At 33.9% G+C, this 24,884-nt stretch overlaps 1 protein-coding gene across 2 annotated transcripts in view; it reads left to right on the top strand.

The window, feature by feature from the left end:
- The window catches only part of LOC106681930 (uncharacterized), a 217,714-nt gene that overhangs the window by 163,891 nt on the left and 28,939 nt on the right, over window positions 1–24,884 (top strand). For both annotated transcript variants that reach the window (XM_014422524.3, XM_014422523.3), the window contains exon 4: window positions 6,441–6,577. In XM_014422524.3, coding sequence (XP_014278010.1) covers window positions 6,441–6,577 — 137 coding nt within the window. The remainder of the gene's footprint in view (window positions 1–6,440; window positions 6,578–24,884) is intronic.

Below are 24,884 nucleotides of genomic sequence, written 5' to 3'. Positions count from 1 at the left end.
ATTCATAGTCACACTACCTCTATTTACTTATTATTATTATTCATTTTATTTATTCATTATTATTATATTTTTTTTCTCCTTTCTTCTCTCTTCCCTTTTTCAAATCTTGTTTCTTTTTACTATTAGAAGGCAATTGTTTGTTTTAATTAAGTGTACCAATATCATTATTTTTTGTTATTAATTTTACTTTCCTCTTTTATTAAGAGTCATTATTCTTATCTATTTTTTTTTTCTTTTAATACCAACATTGTATATAGTTAGGGGTGTCATTTTTATGACTATACCCCCTCATAATCAACTGTTAAAAAATATATACAATATAAGTTATATCAACCATGTAAGGCTTACCAGGCCGATCTGGTATAAAAATAAAATAAAATAAAAATAAAACTGTACCTAAGGACTTGGACTATGGGAAACAGCTAGACCCTCTAACATCAAACGTATCCAACTTTTTCAATCCTAAATCGTTTGAGGATCCCTATAAACCATAACTATCACGTTTCCAACAGATCTCTAAACCATAACCTTCATATATCCTTTCATGAAACGCCTGTGACTTTTTGTAAAATAAATTCGACAATTGGAGTTCTGGCAATGGCTAAATTCTTCACTCCGTTTGCTTAGTACCAATGACACTGTGAGAGAGCTGCGCTGGGATCTTGAAGAATTCTGTTCTCCCCCTCACGTGTAGTGGAATATTGTATCTCGCCTCGATGATCCTCATGCTGAATGTGTAAATATTGTACATAGTTGAGATTAGTCTTATTTAATTTTATTATTACCTTTAGCTAGAAATTTTTATTTCATGAAATTATATATAAATTTTGATTATGTTTTTCTTATTTTATTTCCTTTTTTTTATTTATATATACATGTGCATTTGTGTTTTATGACCTTTGCATCGATGTAATCATTAATCACTATTACCTATTGCCCTTGATCCTACACTATTACCTTATTGTTAGAAGTAAAAACTGGCGGAACCCTTTTGGTAGAAGTAAGAAAATGGCGGAACCCTTTTGTAGTAGGGAAATAGCGGAACTACTTCATTATCTTTTGTAACAGATAAAGTAATTCGCCTTTTCAGCAAAACCTAAAAAAGGCTAGGATACCTACACTAGAACACCATTGAGTTTTGTGTTAAGTTGTCATGAAATGACCCATTCCTTAATAATTTCGCGGAACCCCGGGTGTGAATTACTGACCTAGACTGTGGAAGATTTTAAATATTTCAATATTCCAATACATCATATATAAACATTTATATATAAAAGTCCAATATATCAATACATAAAAAGTTAAAGGACCCTTTTGTTGAAAATTAAATATGGTTCAATTTTATTTAGACCAACCCCAATATTTTTTGAGATATGAGCAAGAAACAGACAACACATTGTTTTACTGCATTTAAACCCCCTCCATCGCAATCCCGACGCACTTTAATGCACATAATTTACAGAAGGCTCTGAACAATATAAAACATTTCATATTTTAAATGTTAGGGTTAAATATCTAGTTTATCTGGATTAAACAGTTAAGAATATAAGTTACTACACACTGGTTCGTGGTTTACCCTGCGAATGAACACATACGTACGTTTTAAAAAATGTCTCATGACAAATTAAATGGATATTTTAAAAGAAATGCCATCAAAGCCAGATAGTACCAGTGAAGAACTCAAAAAAATCTGGATAAGAGATCTACTCTTATAAACATGTAAGAAAATTAAATGCATGCAAGTTGTACCACGTACCACAAAGTACTGCCTCTCTTCGCGCTTAACTTCCCATAGTTGATTTAATCAGTTGTTGATTGTCAAGTATGTGCATGGCAGCCGCGGATATATGAATAATTGAATGAGGAACAGATGAAAATTGATTATAATACATATATATTTACCTCGTTTCTCAATTAACTCACTGAATGACACAAACGTGATAGGGACTCAATTAACATGGGGCTTAATTTACAAAGGATTTAATTAACCTGATAATTGATTAATAATAGAGATTCAAACACCATGACAATAATTAATATCTTACTTAATTACCAGATTATTGAATCAGCTGGATTAATTATTAGAGATACTTAGAGGATTGGTCTAGGTTTCAGCATAATTTATAGGGTAATTACTTTTAATATTGACCATTTTACAATGAGTAATTACTAGCCATCTAATTAACAATGGCCGTTAGCGATGTTCCTTAATTGACTTAATCATCTTAAGGGTTCGATTAGCTGTGGATCTGATTCAATTATCCTCCATCTTATAGACATATGTTAATCCGGGAGAGAATCTTTTTTTAGGAGTACCTACTTTAGTATTACAACAATACCCAAGTAATATAGTTCTAAATCCTAGCAAAAGATCAGAGTGATAAAAATCTATTAGCTAAGTGGGTGAGGATTGCCAATTCTCTTGTCGCAGTACGAGCAAAATTGAAAAAAAAATATATTTCATCATTTGGGTTGGTTCTTTATTTATAGATTTAGTGTAATAGACCAAAAAAATTGACTTGTTTCTCTCAAACAATGGGTGGATACAGATCATTGGTTTTACGTGCTTGTTACATGTTTCCGAAGCATATCGCTCATTTACTTGAATAGTGTAACATCTTAAAAAATATATATTACTTTATTTTTCATTTGACCTATTTTTCTAGTTATCAAATTATCGACTTTACTATGATTTCATTCAAAACTACAGTTAGGACTACTAGAACGTATCTGACGGTAGTGTAACGGTAGTGCGGCGGGCTTCTTTTTCAGTGAGAACCCTCTCAACCTGACTTAGCTGCTTCATGGCTTTGGGTGTTCTCCGCTGAATTTCAACCTCGTTTCTTCAGCTCTGGAACTCTCTGCTCGTTCTCACCCTCGGTCTGGCAACTCTCTGGAATTGTGTCTCCAGAACTTTCTTCCCACAATTTTCTATATCTTCCTTCCTTTTAGCTCTACTTCCTCCCCTATACCTTCTTTCCAACCATTTCATTGGACGATTGTATCTTTGGAGATAATAGGTATTTGTATAATTGGAGGTAATTGTGTAAGTATACGTTGGTTGTTCCCTTTGAGTGGAAAATACTTGTCTTTGAACTGAAGCTAACGGGGAACCCCCTGATTGCGATGATGAAATTGAAAAATTTCTACCTTGGAAATAGCTGATTTTTAATATTTTTTAAACATATTTAATTTAACTAAAATTCAGTATTACCTATTACATAGCAGTCGGTTAACATAAACTTTGGTATAATTATGTATTTAAGCATACATAACTGTAAAAAAATAAAATAAATATATGCAACTATGAAGTAAATCGACCTGCTTTGCTCCCCCACCCCCACCCTCAACAACTTCCAGTTCATCTCTTCTCTCGTGACAAAATCAATTTACTCCTGTATAATATACATTTTTCTTAAATGGTAGAACGTCTGTGAAGAAGTTTCTTACTTAAAACAATACTAAATCGGAAGTATTTTAATTTGAAATATAGAGGATTCAGGCAGGAAACAATTGAGTTTATATAAGGAAGGGCGTTACCTTGCTAATGACCTTTTTTTTTAATAACTATTGAAATTTACAACTGTATATTACATAATACATTTAGTAAATATGGTCTCAGTTAAAATGGAGTGTTACAGGCGTGTAGAGCAACTACCCACTGGTAGCACTCTAATTACATTTTATATTAGCTGGTCTCGTGGCCATCTTCTTTTCAGGCGCCTCGGAGGATTGTCAGGAGTGGAAGAGGATCCAAGGTTAGAAATTAGGGGGTTTGAGTGGTTAGGGAGTTTATAATGGAAGGAGTGATATCTGGTTCGGGTTAGATCGGTTACATAGGGAATATTAAGGTCTTTATGTATGATTTTATTTGTGACAAAGTAAGGAGCATTGTGGATTTTAAAAAAGGATTTTGGATTGTAAGGATTGAATATGAGGGGAATTCGAAGGTGACAAAGACCTTAAATTAAAATATAGAAATATTACACATGAATAAAATTATTTAAAAAACTAATTATAAAGGTAAAATACTTGACAAAAAAGATGTCCATCGGTGCTCTTCCATAAGACGTGGATCAACTTTAGGACTGAAAGATACTTCTAAAGCACACTCAGCCTCTAGTGGTGCAATTACCAACTGCATTTTTTTTTTCTATTCAGCGGTAGAAATATTTTACAGTACTACTAGTAATCATTCCTTCTACAAATTCTTGGGATGGATAGTTATTGTGTTCTAACGGATAAAATTATTATTTTACAGCCTTATAACTAAAAATTAAACTGTAACCTAATGAATATTCTTAAAACACACCCACCGAGGGGGAATAAATTAAGTGCCAGAAGGAGAGAAGTTGACCAGGGGATAATAAAAAAAAACTGTTCCCAAGTAAGAAGTTAATTTATTTAAATATATTTACGATCAGAAGAGTATCTTTGATGAACTGATACAAGAAATATTAATTTTAAATACAATTCTCCTCATTCATGATAAGTCAACAACCGTTTGCATTAAAGAAAAAACTATGTATTTTTCAGCATTTACAGACAGTTCAAATACGAAACACGCTAAATCAATAAAAATTACACCCGATTCATTAACTCATACTAATTAACTACCTAATTAATTTCAGTAACTTAAAAAAAATTAATAAATAAAAAAATGGTTATATGCCTACTAATTCACAGGTTATGATACACCCCTGAGCATACCATTTTGTTGGCTTCACCGCAGTCGGATAAAAATATAACTGTGAAATAGCATTGCAATGGTAAAAAAGTATTTTATGATATTTAAAGTGTAGTCTTTAAAATATCATTCATCAGAATGTGAACTTATATAAACTCAAGTCTATTTTATAACTAATTTAGCATTACATTATATACGACGAGGAATTGTCTGAACTAATTTTATTTTTTTTTTACATGTCTTTCCCATAAATTAAAGTTATGGAAAACACTGTATTTACCCTATTCGTATGAGTCCAGACCACACTAACTCCTGTCATCGATCTTGTAAATGTTTAACTTTTCTTTTTAAAAGAATTTGTTACCTTTAAAATATTATACAAAACAAGTTTATTTCACTTTCATGTTATAATGCACCTCTGGCAAGTATATAACATGAACTTTAAAAGAAAGGCCAAGTGTAATAAAGAATAAATTATAAAATATTTATTTTATATAATATTTAAATAGTATATAAACGAACTTCGCGGACGCCACATAGTGAGGCTGTATCGTTAAACAAACTTAATCGTTTTAGGGTCGCCTTTTGGAGACTTATATGCTATGTTTTTTTAATAAACATTTTTTTTCCCTTCTTCTCTCTCTATCTTTATCTCCTTCAGATCAAAATAATAATATGATTTATTCTTTTCATATGATTATAATTATAATAAAGAATAATTTATTTCTTAATACAGCTAGAGGATTTACAACAAGATATGAAAAGTATAAATTTAGTTTTTTTTTCTTTGTTGCACTGTGATAATAGCTTTTTTAAAAATTAATTTATTCCCTACCAGTTCCCGTTTTGTATAAATAAGATTAAGTTAATTTATAATAAAGGTTATAAGTTATATCAGCCCCATCTTCCTATGTATGTACACCTCCTACCAATAAAAACAAGATTAATAAATTTTTAGTGGCATATTTTTGGAAAGAAGAAGGAAGATTAACTGAGAAAGGATTTGTTTTGTCCAACAAGACAGCTGGAAAGGGATATAAACAGAAAAAAAACTTGACTCCTAAAACGATCTTCACTTTACTTTAATAATAATAAGAGTTAATATATTACTTTATTTTTATCTATATTCTGTACAATTATTTACTTTAATCTTTCTATATATCCTTTATTCAATGGTTGTTATCTTGTTTTTTGTTCTTAGCTCCGATGAAGGCTGGAAAAATGGCCAAAACGTTGGCCTAATAAATAAGATTTTAACCCAAATTTTTCTGTCTGTAAAAAATTGAATTATAAAACATGAAATAAGTTTTATTGCAGACATAGTCAATGACCCTTGATAGTGTAATATTACGGCTTTCAATACTACAAATAATAACATAATACTATTAAGGAAATAATGAAACATTTATATGGGAAATAATCACGTCTTTCATACAAGAGAAGATAAGAATTTCATGTTAAACGGAAACTTAAACTTAAACGTTTTAGAACAACAAAAGAATCTAATTGAAATGATAATCTAGTAAGTAAATTATTGCACTGGAAGGCGTGCCATGGGACACTGCCTCATTTTTTTCAGTTGGATGACCACATCAATCCATCAGTTGATGTTGTGAATGTCAATTATATGTGAATTATGACAATGGGTTTTATTCGGCCAAAGTGTGTTAATTGGTCCACATTTAGTTTGAGCCATAAACACAGTCGACTTTATGGAAAAAAATTACAATTGATCTTTATCTTTTTATTGCAGTTTATCCAGACGGTCCGCCCGTGATCAGCGGAGTACCCAGCACTTACTCCTCAGCAGAAGAACATATCACTGCCAACTGCACCTCAGGCAAGTCTAACCCCGCGCCGGTGGTCATCTGGTACGTCAATGGAGTGAAGGTAAACGAAGAAATTTTATTAAATTGATTAAATTAATTCTGAAAATATTATTCTCGAAATACATCACTTTTTACAGTAAATTATCAAATATAAAAAACATTACTAATAGATTGAAAAAATATGCGACACGAGTTCGAGGGTTCTTGGCATTGTGCCCTTTAGGCCTAGGAAACAACATACATTTTTTTTCCTGCCGATGTCCCACGTCCAAGAAATAAATTCATAACTGTTCACAATTTTATCCAAATGCAATATTTTCTTAAACTAATGGAAAGCTGAATTCCTTCTCTACCACCTCACATCATTATATTTTACATTTTATATCTTTATAGGGGGGGGGGAAGTAGTACAAGTTAAGAGAAACAACTTGAACGTTTCATGTTCATATTTCCAGTTCTAATTGGTTTGTATAGGTTTAGTTTCGGCCATTTCGTGTAGTTTAAATGGCTCTAAACACCTAAGTTTCATGTAGATTGTTTGGGTCGTGTTGATGTTATTGCAATTTTTATAAATTTAGATGAAAAATAGATATCCTAGGAAGGCGAAAGTTTCGAACAAAACTATTTTTTTATTGCTTTATAAATGTGTATTTAAGGTTTTTTCGGTTTTTGATCGAGTCTGGCATCCGGGACTGCTTTACAAACTCCGTAAATTCCTACCTCCTACATACTTTCTCATTATTCGTTCCTTTCTCATTGATAGATTTTTCCAAGTAAACCACAATGGTTCCTATTCATCCCTCTATTCTCAGTCCGCTGGTGTTCCTCAAGGTAGTATCCTTGGTCCCTTCCTCTACACCGTTTATACAGCTGACATTCCAACCAATCCTAACACTATCCTCACCACATATGCCGATGACACATGTGTGCTAGCTGTTAATAATAATCCATCTGGACAAATGGAGTTGAGCTTTTGGGCTCCACTAAACCTTCGAATTCCTCTCGTATTCAATCCTTACAATCCAAAATCCTTCGTAAAATCCTCAATGCTCCTTAGTTTGTCACAAATAAAATCATACATAAAGACCTTAATATTCCCTATGTAACCGCAAGAAAATTTGGTGTTGATTTAAATCGAGTAAAACATCAAATTTCATCTGCATATTAAATTTATATTTAATCACTTAAAACATACATTTAAAAAAATAAAAATCTTAGTAGGTATGAAAAACAACATACATGAATTTTTTTTCTGGACACAAATCCTTATTTTAAATAAGCAGTAGTGGTTTGAACTGGTAAATTAAATTGTCAGTTTTCGTCATTTATTTATTTTATTAATATTTTGATAAGATAAGATTGAAGTACGAAAAAAAATTAAGGTAAGAAATTTGTCAGTGCACACCCACAAAGTTGATCCAAAGTTATATCACTAAAATGAGGCATTTTTCCCTTCTTATTTCCTTAATTCAGCAATTTCAAGAATTTTCTAATAAAAAAAATATTAGCCCGTTCTTCTAATAATAATAAGAACGTCGGGAAATATACTATGGCAGGTTTATTATGCCAGATAATATTGAAGTAAGAAATATTAAATACACTATTGTATAAGACCCTTAAACTAAAAAAAATATAAAAGCGATGGATTTACAATTTTCAATTAAAAACTGTTTGAAAGTAAAAAGTCGAGGAAATTAATTGTTTAATGTAGCTTTTTTTCGAATAGTTTATAAACTGCATGATTATAATTCTTCTAATTTAATATGACGTACACCTTTTTGACTACTAATAAAATTATTACATACAATTAAAGCAATATTTCAATCTAAATTAATTAACTATACGAATAATTAGACAGGACGAGGGCTGCCCTTCTATCACTAGCCTAGCCCGAGTTGATAGAGATATGGGTTGGGGGCCAGTGTTGGCTTCAACTCACAGGTAACTTCTCCAATTAGAATGTATTCCCTCACACCGTGTACATGTTTCAAAGTCAACAAGTTATCTACCGATGATTCGTTAGCTTTTCCAACATTGTTGATCCTAATGATGATGAATGATGTTGGAATGATATTAAATATAATTTTAATCCCGTATAACTTCATTAAGTCATTTAACAGTTGACTAAACTGTTAATCCAACAAATATACAATAATAGTATATTGTTATTTTATTCTGGATTATCTCTCTAGGAAGTCTGGTGAGTCAATTCTTTTAAATGTAGAATGATGGCTGTGCCAGAGAGAAGTGAAGATGCACAAATGGTGGACATGATTTCCCATATGAAATCATTAGGTGATTTTTATTGAATAAAATAAAATATATAAGGATGAAGATTGGTGTTATATAGATTTTATTATTGTTATAGGTTTTTATAGTGCATGAATATGGGACAGTGGTCCCGAAACGTAGTACAATTGTCATGAATAAATAAATAATAATTTATTTCAAATGATGGAAATGATTAACCTCAAAAAATTTTAAAAGAATTGTTATTTTATTATTATTTTTTTTTTGGGGGGGGAGGGGGGCTCAGAAAAGCTTTCTTCTGATATTAAAATGGAATAGCATACCCAAAATCTAAAACATTCTACGCCTAACGTGAGGAAATATAATTTCATTTGTATCTCTGAATAAAATATAATTTTTCAGCTGATAAAGCATGATAAAAAATAATATGACTTATATCAGAAATCAGTAACAAAACTGATAAACGAAATATGTCATTAATAATAAGCGGTTTAGTTTATAAGGTATGGGTGTGTAAAGCTTACTACGAACATCCCCACGGGTGAACATGCAAGAGGTTAACCTAAGCGCAGGTAGGGGATTACGTCCAGAGTGATCTGGAAGATTTTGGTTTGGAAGGACGTCATTGGAATAAGTACACTGAATATCGTCAATAATGACCTCGGATATAGCGAAGAATCTGTAATATGTCCGGACCGTTAATTATGAGAGCCTTTCTATAGTGTTTTGTTTAACGTTTACTCTTAATTTTTTAATTATTATATTATTTTATATTTTATTTGGTATATAATCATTGGTATATATTTTTTCAATATGTTGAATTGCAATTTAATTCATAATCCAATGAAAATCTTTTGTTAATTAGCAGATCTCTCTGTTTAATATTGCACTCAGGTCGTGTTGTTGCAAAACGCAATTTTCCAACATTTTCTGATTAATGGGTTTTCCATTTTCTTTTATTAGTAAGGAGTGAGTTAAGAGCCCACAAAATACTATCGATGTCTCATGGACTTTTACTAATTGTAATACTAGTTGCTACAAAATTATTTCTAGATACATATAATAAATCTTATGCTATTTAAAAGGCAAAGATCGCAATGTTGCAAATAGGCAATGGACTTGGAAATACTGATCTCAATGAAAATGGTTTAGTAAATGTCACACGCGAGTCCTATGGTTATTTCCATTACACTCGAGGGGACAAGAAAAACACTTTTAAATAATTATAGAAATCCATTATATTATCTGTATGCATTTAATGGGTATTATATACTAATCGATTCATTTTTTTTTTGTGCAGGGTAAAGAAGCGAATTGTTATTTAAGCGCATTAAATGAGCTAAAATATATTTAAAAAATTACGAAAACCAAAAACTTCCAATAAAGTAGGCTAAAGAAATATTTTTTAATGGAATAATCAAGTCAGATTAACTTTTAGGGTCCTTTATAAACCTTAAATAAGGATTTTCATAGATTTTTTTTAACATGAATTATTGAATGGCATCACTGAATTCATTTACAATGGATATCGTTTATAACGACCTCCGATATAAAGAAGCATCGCTTGTAGGGACTGCTAATTAGGAGAGCCTTAGTACAGTGAATGGTTATAACAACGATCGGGTATAATGATGGCATGTACCTGGTCCCTTCGAGATTGGTATGAACGATAGGTAGGTGGTATCGGCAACGAACCTTCGGTTCGCAAAGCCTTACTTATTATTATTGTTTTATACACATTCGGTCGGATGAAAACTATCATTTAAAAGCCAGGCTTGAATCACCAAGACCCCTACACTAAGATTCCGATAGACGCTTAAATAAATGATATATCAATTGGTGAGAATCTTCTGAAATATCTCTTTTGGCTCGTAATAAACAGAAAGCAGGCCATTATTTTGGAATTTACTGTAAAAATAAATGAAACGCATGATTTGAAGGAATCACTCGTAGGCTCATCTTCACTTCCTAAGTAAAACCTTCACATCAAATTTGGATGATTATACTTCAAAATTTTCACGGTAATCCATCACTATTATCTCAATGTTGACAATCAATCTGAACGTCTATTTTTAGATTTTCCGACAAGCTGTGACAAGGGATTATTACACTAAAAGTTTATGCCGCATAATTATGTCTCTTCTACAATACCAATACAATTATTAAAGCTGACTAAACACATTCAAGAAAAAAAAATTAAGGTAAGAAATTTTGTAAAACACATACTCAAATATAATATATGTCGATCCAAATTTATATCAATAAAATGTGGCACTATTCCCTTCTTATTTCCTAGATTCAGCTATTTCAAAAAATTTTGAATAAAAAAATATTTATCTGCCCGTTCTCCTAATAATAATAAAAACGTCGGGAAATGTACTATGGCAGGTTTATTATGCCAGACAATATTGAAGTACGCAATATTAAATACACTATTGTATAAGACCTTTAAACTAAAAAAATATAAAAATGATAGATATACAATTTCTCAGTAAAAATTGTTAATAAGTCTCGGAAATTCATTGTTCAACATTTTTTTTTTTATGAGTTTAGCTACATGATTAATTAACAGAAATAGATATTCTAACGTTTTAACAAAATCTAAAAATGAAATTTCTTTAAACGAAAGACAAAGCTAATGTTCTCTTACAGCTCCTTAAACTCCTTCATTTAGCCAAATGAAGATGACCTTTTCAGTAGTAATTACGAAATTGGTGAAGTTAGGCCGCTAGATGTAGTTGGGCATGTGAGCGGAAGGGTTTAGTACTTGAGCAAGTTGTTCCTTAGATAGGAGTTTAAACAGTTAATGTTGCAGAGGTGGAAATGAGAGTTCGAAACTTATTGGAAACTACAAATTGCTTTAGTTTTTCACCTCACTTCATTCCTTAGTTGTACCTCGGAGTAATTTTACAAAAAAAAAACATATAAATTGCACTGGAAAGTTATTATATTCAAATGAAGTATATTTCTACATCTGATAAAAAAACCAATATAAATTAAATTTATTTTTTGTAATGAATAAATCCATTATTATTTGAACCTTTCAATTAAATTAATGAACTTCATAAAATTAAATAATTTTCAATGATTATTCTATTACAATTTAGCATTAAATAAATAGTTAAGAGTAGAATATTAATTTTATATTTTTATTTTTCTTCTATAATTTTTCAAAGTAAAAAGGCAAGGAATTTACAAAAAATAAATAAATAAATTACAGGTAAACATAAGCAGTTTTCTGAAAACTGTTGAAATAAGAGATAGTCATTTTGACAATTGAAAAGTCATTCATCGATCAATTTATTACAGAAAGATCTCAAACAAAGCCTTTGGATTCGAAATCTTTAGAAGAGTACAGTAGATGCTAAACAAAGCAGGCATTACCTCAACAAGAAACCACGAAATTATACCAATGTAGACTAATCAATTAGATATAACACATATCATATCAACAGCTTAAATTAATTAATAAATTTTTATTCTATTTGGATTTCCAAAATCAGATATAGTTTTGTGTCCATTACGAAACCTGTAAATAATATTAGATCTGTTCCAAGAACCACATCTGACTGTTAAAAACAAAAAAGTCTGTAGCAGGTCAAATCTGAGCAAGGACTGTTTTAAAGTATCTTTTGAGCATGCGCAGTATCTTAATTAGAAGGAGCTATCAAGTTCAGGACTTATCTTTAGAACAAAACTTTAGATTTCATATATTTTATGATTACAATACAATTGCATGAGAGGTGAAAGAAAGGATACAGAATATTCATGAAACTTCTAATTTTAAACTGAGGCAGTTCTTTTGTTGAAGTTAGTAATCTTTGAATAGCACATCCCACTCTGGTTGGCTGGATTTGTTTCACCACAAAGAGTAACTTCAGCAAAGCAAACTTACCGTTTCTGAGAGAGTTGAAGCTTTTCACGCCTGTAGCTTAAGGTTACCGTAAAATTATTTGTTACTCTAAAATAAAAACTTTATCTTTGACATTGGACAATTTATTTTCTCTGCTAGGGTTCATCCACTGACATTTAGATGTGATATATTGAAAAAAAGTATATTCTTTTGAGAATATTACTAAAAATTAATCAATTAAAACCTAAACAGGTTTTTGTTATTTCTACTCCTGTATTTCATAATTGGATGTTTGTTCATGAACGATAAGACCTCTTTACTGCTAACCTGAACGGAGCACTACCATTATTGTTGACCCATTACTATACTAAAGTATAATCAATTTATAAATAGTCATATCAGTAGTGCCAATAACAAGAATAGTACTATTTCTCTTCAAAGAAAACTAACTCTAGCTCTCTAACTTCTCATATACAGTAACTTCCAGAGTAAAACCGGATAAAGAAAAGTATCATTTGTCTTTTGATAGGTAATTTAACTCCCTATGTAATTACGAAAACACATCAAAATCGGATAATTATAGCAAAGATACAGCGTATTTGATTACATTTCGGTCTATCATATTTAATCCTGTATAGGGAGAATGGGAAGGAGTCTCGGAGAATGGAGTTTGGAGAAGAAGAAGGAATGATGAGCTGATAGATCTGTTCGGGAAACCCAGCATCGTGGCTTTAGTCAAAATAGCAAAAATAAGATGGTTAGGACGCCTTGAGTGGACGCCCTATGAAAGGATGCGCTATGAAAGGATACCCAAAAAGATAGTTATGACAAATCAGATGGAGAATGGAAAAGAAGACGTCCCCGGATCAGATGGCTGGACGATGTGGATGAGGATTTGAAGCTTTTGAATGTTGACAGAGGGAAGGAGAAAGGAAGAGACCGTGTAGATTGCTTGGCTGTGGTGGAGGAGGCCCGGGTTCTTGAAGGACCTTAGTGCCATGATAATAAGGAACTAGAAGCAAAAGAACAATATAAATATTTAGCAGCAGCACATAAAAAGAGTTTGAAAGTATGAGAAACAAGAGCTAATAACAATGTTAAAAATGAGACTACGAAAAGTGTTGAAGACTCAACTATCTGGAAAACAGAAAATTAAGGCCATCAATACTTGGATAATACTAGCGCTAAGCTACATCTTTGGTATACTACAGTGGTCGAATACCAGCCTACAAGAAATAGATCCTCTTGTGAGAACGACACTCATGCAAGAGCGGGTCCAGACTTTATTTAACCAGAAAAGAAAGAGGGCGAGGACTTATAAATATTGAAGAAGCTTTCCGCAAGCAGGATTATTCCTACGTCAATATTTCGATTCAAAAGCCGCAAGTGTTTATCTGCCAATCGTTACTATGGATTATGGTCTGACCACACTGAGCCGAAGCGGATGAGCCGAACATTGTTTTAGAAAAAGAACGAATGGCATAGTGGAAAAACAAGTATTTGCACGGGAGGTTCTATAGCCAACTTATTACCGATCACACAATTCCTCATAATAACCCTGATATTTTACTAATCTCTACGAGAGGAAAATATGCCACTATCATAGAAATAGGCGTACCATCGGATGGCAACCTTCACAAGATGGTAGGCGAAAATTTCGGAAATATCAGGCTCTACTAAATTAAATTAAAACAACTGTACCAGCATGAGAACACCAGGGTGCTACCGTTGTTTATCTTAACCAATGTTCTGATCCCGGAGACGACACTGGAGATCATTAAGGACCTGAATCTGCCGTTGAATATTCTGGAGTTAATGCAGAAAGCTGTGTTGCTCGGGACTGCGAGCATAGTCAAGAAATTCCTCAATATGAAAGATTAAATTTTTCTAGCCTCACCCTTGACATAGGTCCGGATAGGTGCTGCTTACGTTGAAAACCGAGAATAAGAAAAATTTCTAAATAATAGTAATCCTGTAGAAAATGGAAATCTTCTTTGGGAATAATCAATCATATGGAAAATAGCACATGCTTGCTGGAGATATGGCAGCATGAAAGAGGATGTCAATGTCCAAGCTCCTACAGAACTCTAGTGGCGAGTGTAAATAAGTTTTTCATAATAAATCATTGTAATCAATAAAAACAAACATGCAACCCTCCCTTATAAAAATTACAGGTTTCATTTATCAAGATACGTAAAATCCAAAAATGTAATTAAAGATCTGAAAGAGCCCTTTTCTCAATTATTGTATTTGTTTGCATATTAGTATGTTTAAACAGAATTATGTACACACGTTCAGGCACACAGGTCGCCCATCATGCACGTCAACCCTCGACCTACTCCTTTCCAGAAGCATGCATGAGGTCACGGACTGCCGGGTGTTGCCCTATGGACCATCGGACCACCGCCCGGTGCTCCATACCTTTGAAGGCGAGTTCGTTACACCACCTGCGAGCAAATACCTTTTACATGAGGCTAATTGGGGGGGATATAGGTCGAGCGTTTTAGAAGACCTACCAGCCATAAGCCAATATCATACTCCGGACGAGGTGGACACAGCAGTTGAGTGGATCACTAACAGCATCAAGAGGGCAGCCAATAGGAACATCCCAAGGAACGCTCCAGTCCACAACGCCAACAGAAAGCCACCGAAGCACATCCTCGTTCTGATTGGCCAACGAAACAACCTGCGTAATGTCTTCATGCGCACCGGGGATTACAGCATAAAACCCGCCATCAATGCAATGACCCGGCAGATCGCATCACTCATGAAGAATTGGAAGGCGGCGCTGTGGCATGACCAGCTTCGCAGAACCCACGATGACCCCAGACAGTTTTGGAGGCTGGTCAGGACCTTCGTTACCAAGAGGAGGACTGTGCATCTCACCGATGGGAATAACCTGATGACGTCGGGTGAACAGGCTGCTCTCCTGGCCTCAAGCAATGCCGCAGGGGATGCTCAGCGGACGGCTAGTGCTCCTCCGCCACCACCAGGAAGACCTCCGAGCCCCGTCGAGACGAGAAACCCATTTTCTCCACTTTTGGCCGTCTAGAGTCGGTACTTCGTCGCACCAAGGGAAACAAATCCTCAGGACTTGACGAGATCCCCAATGTTCTACTGAAGATGCTTCCCAGGAAGGGTAAAGCTTAGCTGCTGAATATCTTCAACTCAGCTATGAAGATCTCTTACTTCCCAACTGCCTGAAGCGTGCGATTGTGATGTCACTCCTCAAACCAGGGAAGACGGGGAACTCTCCAGAGCACTATCGTCCGATCAGCCTCCTCTCGCACATTTTTGAGCGCCTCATACACGACCACCCGAGCAAACCGGCTTCCAAAGAGGTGTCTCGTGTGATCATCATTTGGTGAAGTTGCAGACTCACACCATCGAGCGAATGAAGAACAACTACGCAACTGCCTTCATCTCGTTGGACTGTAGCCAGGCCTTTGAGAGCGTATCCCACCCGCTGCTACTTCGCCGGCTGGAGGAGTTCAGGTTTCCGGCCGCCCTGTGCCGATTGGTCGAGAACTATCTCAGCGATAGATGATTCGTGGTCAGGGTTGGTGGAGATTTGTCGCCCCCAGCCCCCACCACCTGCGGAGTGCCTCAAGGGTCTGTGCTTGGGCCTCTATTATTTGTAGTCTTCACAGCGCCAGTGGTCGCCATCAAACATCGACATGCAATGGTAGCAGCTTATGACGATATAGGAGTCTACGCCTCCAGCATAAGAGCTGAACTGGCCCTCCACCACGCACAAGCCGCCTCTACCACCATCGTAGCTGCTCTAAAGAAGGATGGCATCAGAGTTAAAACAGCCAAGACGGATGCCATCATCATGTCCTTTCAGAAGGGCAAGAAGAGCAGATTACCCCAGCGGTTCGTCGTTGATGGCGAGGGTCAGAATATCTCCAACACCATCCTCTACCTCGGCGTGACTCTTGACCGGCACCTCACCCTCTCCAGTCATGCCAAGGGAAGACTCAAGCAGGCCCGGCAGAAGTCGCATAGGCTCTACCACCTCCTGACGTCACAACAACTTTCACTGCGCCTGAAGCTACAAATATATAAGGCCATTATTTGTCCAACGCTGCTCCATGGTGCACCACTAATGAGACACCTCTATAAAACGACACTAACTAACCTACAGAGTTTCCAGAACTCCCTCCTAAGGCGAATAGTACGAGGAACATCACTCCAGCGGGCCAGGAACAGAGAAATTTGTGCAGAGCTCCAACTTCCAACCGTGCCAGAATTCATAGGCCGTAGGCACATAAAGTTCTTTGATGGGCTGAAAGCCTGTGCCAATCCACTGTTCCGAGAAATCACCCCTCCACCAAGACCTGGGAGGTGTCAGAGCACTGTTCCCTTGGTCGATGTTCTCGCCTTGGGAGGGACTTCTGGCTCTACAGCCTGAAGTCATCACTCCATCAACGCCAGCCGGAATAGCCCCTCCCTATTCCTAGTACGCTTACGGCAGACTCATGCCATCATTGATGACACCGCCTTCAGCGGACCCGGCAATTTATCTTATAATGCCACTCTGGTAAACCAAGATCAATATTTGCCTGCATATAAACATCCATTTTTATTGTATATATTTAATTTGTTTTTGTTGTCTGAAAAAAAAATCAAAGAAAATAGAGGTTATTTATGCCCTTTGACCTTGGGATTATCTTACTGAACATCCTGTAGAATCGATTTCTATATTCATACAAAGTTTTGAGTGTTTCCCGAAAACCCACAAATAAATTCAGTGTTCTAAACGTTGGATTGTGGCCCAAAAAAATAACATCGAAAATATTTCTAACAAACGCTATTTATTAAAATAAAATAAAAAAACTGATTAAAAAGAGATAGTTTCAAGATACTCTGCTTTATTATGGGGCACAGAAAGGCTCTAGGGATTTGAAGCTTGGATGAAAAGAATATCAGACAAAGTTATGGATATGCGTTAGTGTCCAAGCATTTATCACTCTGATCCACTTTTAAACCAATACATATGTTAGATTAAATTAAAAACTTGATGGATTTTTAAAAACATATTTTCCTGTTCTAGAAATTTATACCAAAACTCACAGCAAACAATGTACTGCTTTTATTTGCAGTATTATTAATAATAAAATTGTAATTCCTAAATTATTTCTGTTTAATAACTCATTTCGAAAAAAAATGGAGTTCATTTTAGGATTTAGTACACTTAAAGCCATATGATTAGTAAAAATTCCCTCATGAATTTTGTTTTGTTTTATGTTTGTGTTATTAGTACAATGAACTGACATATAAATGAGTCGATTATATTAGGAACGACTCATATGACGTTTGTGAAAATATCACATGTGTCGATTCAATTAAGGATAATAACGGTAATGGGCCATTCCTTTCCCTATAAAGGAAAATGTCATCATAACCCAAGAAGGTGAACAGGCAAATATGAGAAATAAACCGGAGTAGAAATAATAAAAACAATTTCAGTTTATTAAAAAATGAAGTGATGCTTTGTTCATCACTATTGCTACATATCCACCATAAAACTAATTCTGATAATAAATTCAGTTCTACCAATAATAAAGAGGGATGTAGATAACCCTTTTTTCGCTTGCCAAATATTAAGATCCAGACACGCATATTATGGATTCGAGGCTCGAGTAAAGTCAATAAATCCTTTGACAAAAAAAAAAGGCCAAAATAGTTATTCCGTAATCGAATCAGCTTGTAATACTTCCACCTACACACATGGGAGTTCAGTTACAAACTGAACTGAGTGCGATTTCACAGTACTCGGTTCAGAACGTTGTGGGTTCGTTTCGCATCTAGGGCAGTTAATATTTTTGTATCGGCGGTCCCCATAAATGAATCTTGACACTCCAATCTTGGTTAGTAACCGGCGGAAACTTCAAATTAACCACCAGCGGTTGGTAAAAAGGCCAACTAGGCTCACTTGCCGGACTAGTTCTTCCACCATTTACCAATGCATTAGCGTAGAACTGTGAAATACTAACAATAAAATACCTCGAGGCCGACCGAGGAAGTCGTACCTGGAATACGTCGATCGTTAGGGCAAGAGGGGAGTTAACAATCTCCAGCATGCCAGGAACACGGCAAGAAACCGAGAGCAATGCCCGGTAAGACGCTCCCCTATCCTGATAAGAGACTGCAAGACGATGCAAAAGAAATAAATACAAACAACTACGAACCCGCACTACGAAGTTTTTGTTTACAGATCTGAGGAAACCTGGAGCCCACTACACTATTAAATTCTGATAAGGCAGAAAATCGTACAGGTGAGACCTCCAAACAAACATATAAACAAAGGCGGACTATTTAGAGATAAGGAAGATGATATAAAAATTATTACTTTATGCAATAAAATCGTAAAAAGTAAATTGAAGAATAAAATACAGTGATCAAATTTAAAAAAGTCCATAAAGATGAAATCATTGAAAGCAGAGTGATAATTTATAGCCGTACGGTTTTCCATTTGAATAAATAAAAAGGAGATGAATGGAAGAGTTAAATTTCTATTTCGCTATAAAATAGAGCATGAGTCAATAATTTGGTGAGGAGGGGGTCGTTTCCAATTCTAGGCTCTCTAACATTCATGAATACTAATGGGGCGCCTCGGCTGAAACTGAAATCATATAAAATTCCATTCACTGTATCTAAATGGCTTTTTCACTTACTCTTCCTTCGTCGTTTTTTCCTATACTTTTTTTAATGTCAAATTAGAACAATTGGCATGTGAATAGTTTTATATTAGGTATTTCACTTATCTTCAATGTTAAATCTTAATGTTGTGAATTTGCATTTAAAATTGTTGAGTTTTTGAGATCATGTGGCGAGGTCTATAGAAGTATCGGTCCAGTATTTCTAAAGTTTATTGTAAAAAAAATATTCCAATCATTCCCTTTTACACAAAATGATAATCTTTCAATTATTTTTTTTTTACTGAACAGATTATATACTTAAATCTGCTCAGCCCCTCCCAAAAAAGCGTAATTAGCACCACTGTGAAGAAAATTATCGATATATACATTACACATTACTTAATTTAAAAAAAAACTATGGTGCCAATTAAACGTGGCAAAACTGCACCTACGCACAGTCAATTCAAATAAACTTAAAAAAAATGTTATACATTTTGTTTAGGCATTTTTTACCATTCTTCCTTTTAAAACTTTCAGTGTTAAATATTAATATTTCTAAAATCTTATCCCAAATTCTTCCCAAGTAATCTTCCTTAAATAAAAAAACATGGTGCGGTGCGCGCGTTACACTTAACCCCCCCATGTTTTGTGTAGACTGGTGGCATCCCTAACGAAGGTTTAATGCAATCGAGAATAATCGGGCGATGATGACTTTACTGTTCGTGTCGGATCTTTTATTATACCTAGTTATTCATAAAATACTGTAATATTTTTTTATCTATTGTTTATTATTGCTAACAATGAAACCTGTTCATTTTATTCAAATAAACAAAATTAAAGAAATTTTAGGAGTTTTTCGCAATTCATCATTACCTTTTACAATTTTCTATTTATTGTTTTGTTTTTAGTTTTTGTTCCTTGTTTCTAGTTATTATTGTGTTACAAATTATATATTATTATTTCTAAAAACTTTAGTTTTTCAATTATAATATATAATACGTCTGTGTATTACAGCTTCTTTAATCAGAAATGTATTTTCAAGTTGGAAAAATAATGTTCTCTCCTACCCTATCCTATAAGTTAATAATTAAATCCTTTCATATTTTATAATTACCCATTTATAATTACAAGCAAAAACATTGAAATGGCTAATTGTTTTAAACAAACAAAATTAAAATGATTCCATTTTGAAAATTTGGCTAGTTAATATTAAAGACTATTAAGTTTTATATTGATACACCGAATTTAATCAAAATCATTAAAGCCAATTTTGAATAAAGCTAAAAAAAATTTTAAATTATAGTTTTGTCAAAATTCTTGGTGCCACACTCACTTTCAATATGTAATTTACAATTCGCACTACTATGACTATGACTATGACGCGAAAAATACAGTCGTCACATTCCGTCAATGGCTTTCAGCAGTAGGCCTCCAGTTTGCGGACCATGAAACTGAGGCATTGTTGATAGAAGAGTGAAGGAGATTATCAGTCTCATCCATCTATTAGATATCTCGGGGTGCAGATTGATGCCACACTTCGGTTTAATGAACACTTACACAAAGTTAGCACCAAAGCAACGCAAGTGACAAATAAATTGGCTGGGATTATGCCAGATGTTGGAGGACCAAGAGAGAATCAGAGGAAGCTTCTGGCTAATGTAGCCAGTTCCACACTTTTGTACGCAGCACTGGTGTGGACGGAAGCCTGCCAAGTTCAGTCATATTTCTGCTGGAGTGTAACGAAGAAATGCTCTGCGTGTCGCTCGAGCTTTTCACACTGCATTCTACAATGCTGTGGATGTTATCGCAGATATGCCTCTGATAGATCTGCTGACAGATGAACACAGCCGGAGGGTCCGAAAAAAACGAGAAGAGCCAAATTCTCACTGGGTTAAATTAGTAAAGAAAGAAATAATTCAGACTGTTGAAAGATGACATTGACGGTCTAGAATGCCTCATCTTCTGGAAGATGGACCCACCGTCTGATTCCCGATGTATTAACATGGATATCCCGTAAATGCGGAGAGGTGATAGAGTTTTCAGCTATCACCGACAGTTCTAGTCTAAAAGTCCAAATATGGACTATTTATAATTGTTTCGTAAAACAGTAGTTTGTTGTCTACTGAAAGGTGCGATTTTCTACTTATCAGTCCACATAATTGTCCAAATCGGCGGTTAAGTTCTTGTTTTTTAAGTCTATTATGTGGATTCTAAGTTAGTTTGCTGTCAAGGAGAAAGCCAAGACAACGGATTGTGTCTGAGAAAGGAATTGTTTTGGAATTATTATAAACTGGTGGACAGGATTTGCTTCAGAGGGTTCATTAGTATAAGTATTATTTCTTCATCATGTACTTATATACATGTACTCAGTAATACATTAAGTCAGTAAACTTTTACGTGTCTTTATGTATCAGACAGAGAATTTCCATTTAACCTATGACTCCTTCAATACGGAAATATAGCATTATTCATTGTTTTATTTTATAAGCCGGAATGTTTACAGAAGGGACCTAGATTTTCAATAAAAAATGAGGTAAAAATAAAAACTGATGAGCCTCGTAGGCTTCTCAGTACACCACAGGCAATCACTAACTTATACAGCACTTTGACATCCCTTCAAAGAGGAAGCAATAATAGTACCCCTGGCTAGGAGTGACAAGTCAAGAGAGGTAGAGTCAGAGATATATACAGTAGGGCAGGAGGATTATACTTTAGATATATTGCTTTGAAACCATCTTCCATAGGGTTAATGAGCCCCTGCTTTGAAGAAATCGACCCTCCATGGTAGAGTCCAAAGGGCAACGGTAGATATTAACGAAGTCAAAGCTACACACATATACCGCGTGTTTTGCTAAACTGCTGATTACTATAAGGTCCACTCCACTGAATACTCAGTGTATGTGAATACATAGTGAATATGAATGTATGGATTACGTATTGTATAGTATGAATATATGTGTATATTTGAAGTATAAGACATAAAAAAATTCGATATCAGATTTAGCGAAATGCATTTAATAAATTTATCATTTTTACAATCCATAATTATGCCCAATCATTCAGTACATGAAGTCTATTATAATCTAAATAGCAAAATATGGAAAAGATTGATTTGGGCTTGATTCTTAAACACATCGATTCAACAGTTCAGTGATCAAAGAAAAACAGAGTTTCACTCGATCACAGAATCGAGTAACATAGAATACATTACTTACTAAAATATATTCAGCTGTCAAAGTTGACTAATAATTGAGCAGCAAAATAGCAGCAATTATTTTTCAACCTTTATTTACAAAAAACATAAAGCTAAATCAATCTTTCATTCGAAATTCAACTTTTTTTAAAAATAAATTTTCACTCAAGAAATCTATATAAGAAATTAACTTTTACGAGAATCGTCTTATAAATCAAAGTTGTAGTGTCGTCTTATAAAGAGTATTGCAACTTTTGCACTTAAAAATTAACAGAAATCAGCTGTGGCGCTTTAATCTCTTAAGCTAACGTGTATTCAACCGTTGTATCGAATTCAATATCAGTGAAAATCTTCCGTGATAATCTGTAAATCACAGTATCGTGTGATTAATGAATTTAAATAGTACTTACTAGGCAGTGTTAGTTATAGACACTTTCCATGTAAATTCGCTCAGGCCTCTTATCACTGACCGATACTCAGTCTCTATATCTTTAGTCTGGCTGAGCAGTGACTCCTTTGTACAAAATTTTCGTCCTTTTTTATGCCCTGCATGTTTGACCCACTAACAGGAATATAACTGAAACTAACATTTCAACTTACTCTGAGTATAAACGGAACGGAAAATCTCCTAATGTATATATATATATATTTTTTTTTATAAAAATGTTGATCAAATTTTAAGTTACGTAGGGAATCTTTTCACACCTTTCTATAATTCATTTAAAACAAATAAGATGGTACTGCGATGCAACATTAAGTCACAAGTTGAAACAGTAAAAGTTGTATTTTGGAAAATCTATATATTTCACCTGATCACCTGGTCATACAAGCATTAAAGGTAACAAAATGGCTGATAAGGCAGGAAAAGAAGCGCTTATCTTTCTAGGACGCAGTAAAGCTTAATTGACCGCATCAGAATTGGCGCGACCGCTAAGAGAGGCTATATTCCAAGATTTTGTGGGAAAACAGCCTTCAGAAAGAATTGAGACCACACAGCAGCTCCAGTCGCAGCAGCCGCAGGGAGGAGGTGGTACTAACGTGGCTCAGTATAAGGTTTACAAGGACTTACCCCACCTGATGACTTTAGAAAACCATCTAGATGATAGAAGTGTAATAAAATACTGAAAACCATCCATTAACTTGGAAGATTGTGTTTTTCACATGAGAAGATTGAATGAGCAAGGAATACCAGCCTGCCAACATATTAGCTTTACAGTATGAAAAAAATGGCCATCCCTTTTTTTGTTCACAACAGCTATTCAAATATTAAGATTTTTCCAAATGTATGAACATAATTTTTATTCTATTCTCTCTGCCTCATTTTTATTTTTTTTTTTTTTACATCGACTTATTTTTTAATAAAACTATACTTATATACATGAACAAAACAAAGGTGTTGATAACCAACAGATTTTACACCTATATTTCAAGGCAAGGAACCGACCTAATAAATAACATATCTACGTCGTCGGTCATATAGTATATGAGTCACACAAAGTTATTATTCGGTATAAATACATGATGTGTTCAAAGACACACCGATATCGATTTGCTTGATGCAGCCAGAGACTTTTCATGGAATTCACAAATTCCTTTCTAAAATTAAAATTTATATTTTTTTTCTTATCAGGAATTCATACCCTTTATTTAACTTTTTTACTCTTCATATCATTCAAACAATGTTTCGGGCTCTCATCCCCATTATCAAGTTCTAAAAATATATATAATCAACAGTTATATAATTAACAAAGTTCACATTGCATTTTAATGTAAACAAATTTTTTACACATTACTTTAATAATTTATAACTATTTACAAATCATAAATGTTTTGAGATTAAGCCAATTCTGTACTTAATATTCTTTTTTTTCGTTACTTCACTATTAATTTGTACATATCTCATTTTATAAGTTTTTATATATTCCGAACTGAATATAAGTATATTTTTTAAATCCTTATTTCTTATAAAGGGTATAAATTCCTACTAAGAAAAAGTATAAATTTTTAACACTAAAAACTGTTTGAAACTAAAATTGTAGCATTGCAACTGATTATTTATATTTAAAATAATTAGTTAAATTATAATTTCAAATATTTTAGTAGATCTTCCTTAGTTTTTTTAATTATATCCCAGATCTGCTTTTACTCTGTAATCAAACTTATAAAAGTGAAGGTTTCCAAAAACTTTACCATACAACCTGTTCTCCAATTCTATTTCTTCCCTGATCTTAGATAATCTAGATATATTAGATACTTTAATTTGTATCGATGTTCAATTGGAAAAAAATGAGGAATGATACTATATATCCTTAGGATTGACTATTAGTGAAAAATATTGTTGAAGTAGACAGGTGATTGTAGTAGTGAACATAAGGATGGGTCCCTCCCTTCGAGACGTACACTCGATAGGGATCCTCTGCTTTGTGCC

Source organism: Halyomorpha halys, unplaced genomic scaffold (assembly GCF_000696795.3).
Source record: "Halyomorpha halys isolate HHAL.00 unplaced genomic scaffold, Hhal_1.1 Scaffold374.1, whole genome shotgun sequence".
NCBI classification, from domain to species: domain Eukaryota; kingdom Metazoa; phylum Arthropoda; class Insecta; order Hemiptera; family Pentatomidae; genus Halyomorpha; species Halyomorpha halys.
The sequence above is the reverse complement of the archived record's forward strand: the minus strand, read 5'-3'. Positions and strand labels throughout refer to the sequence as shown.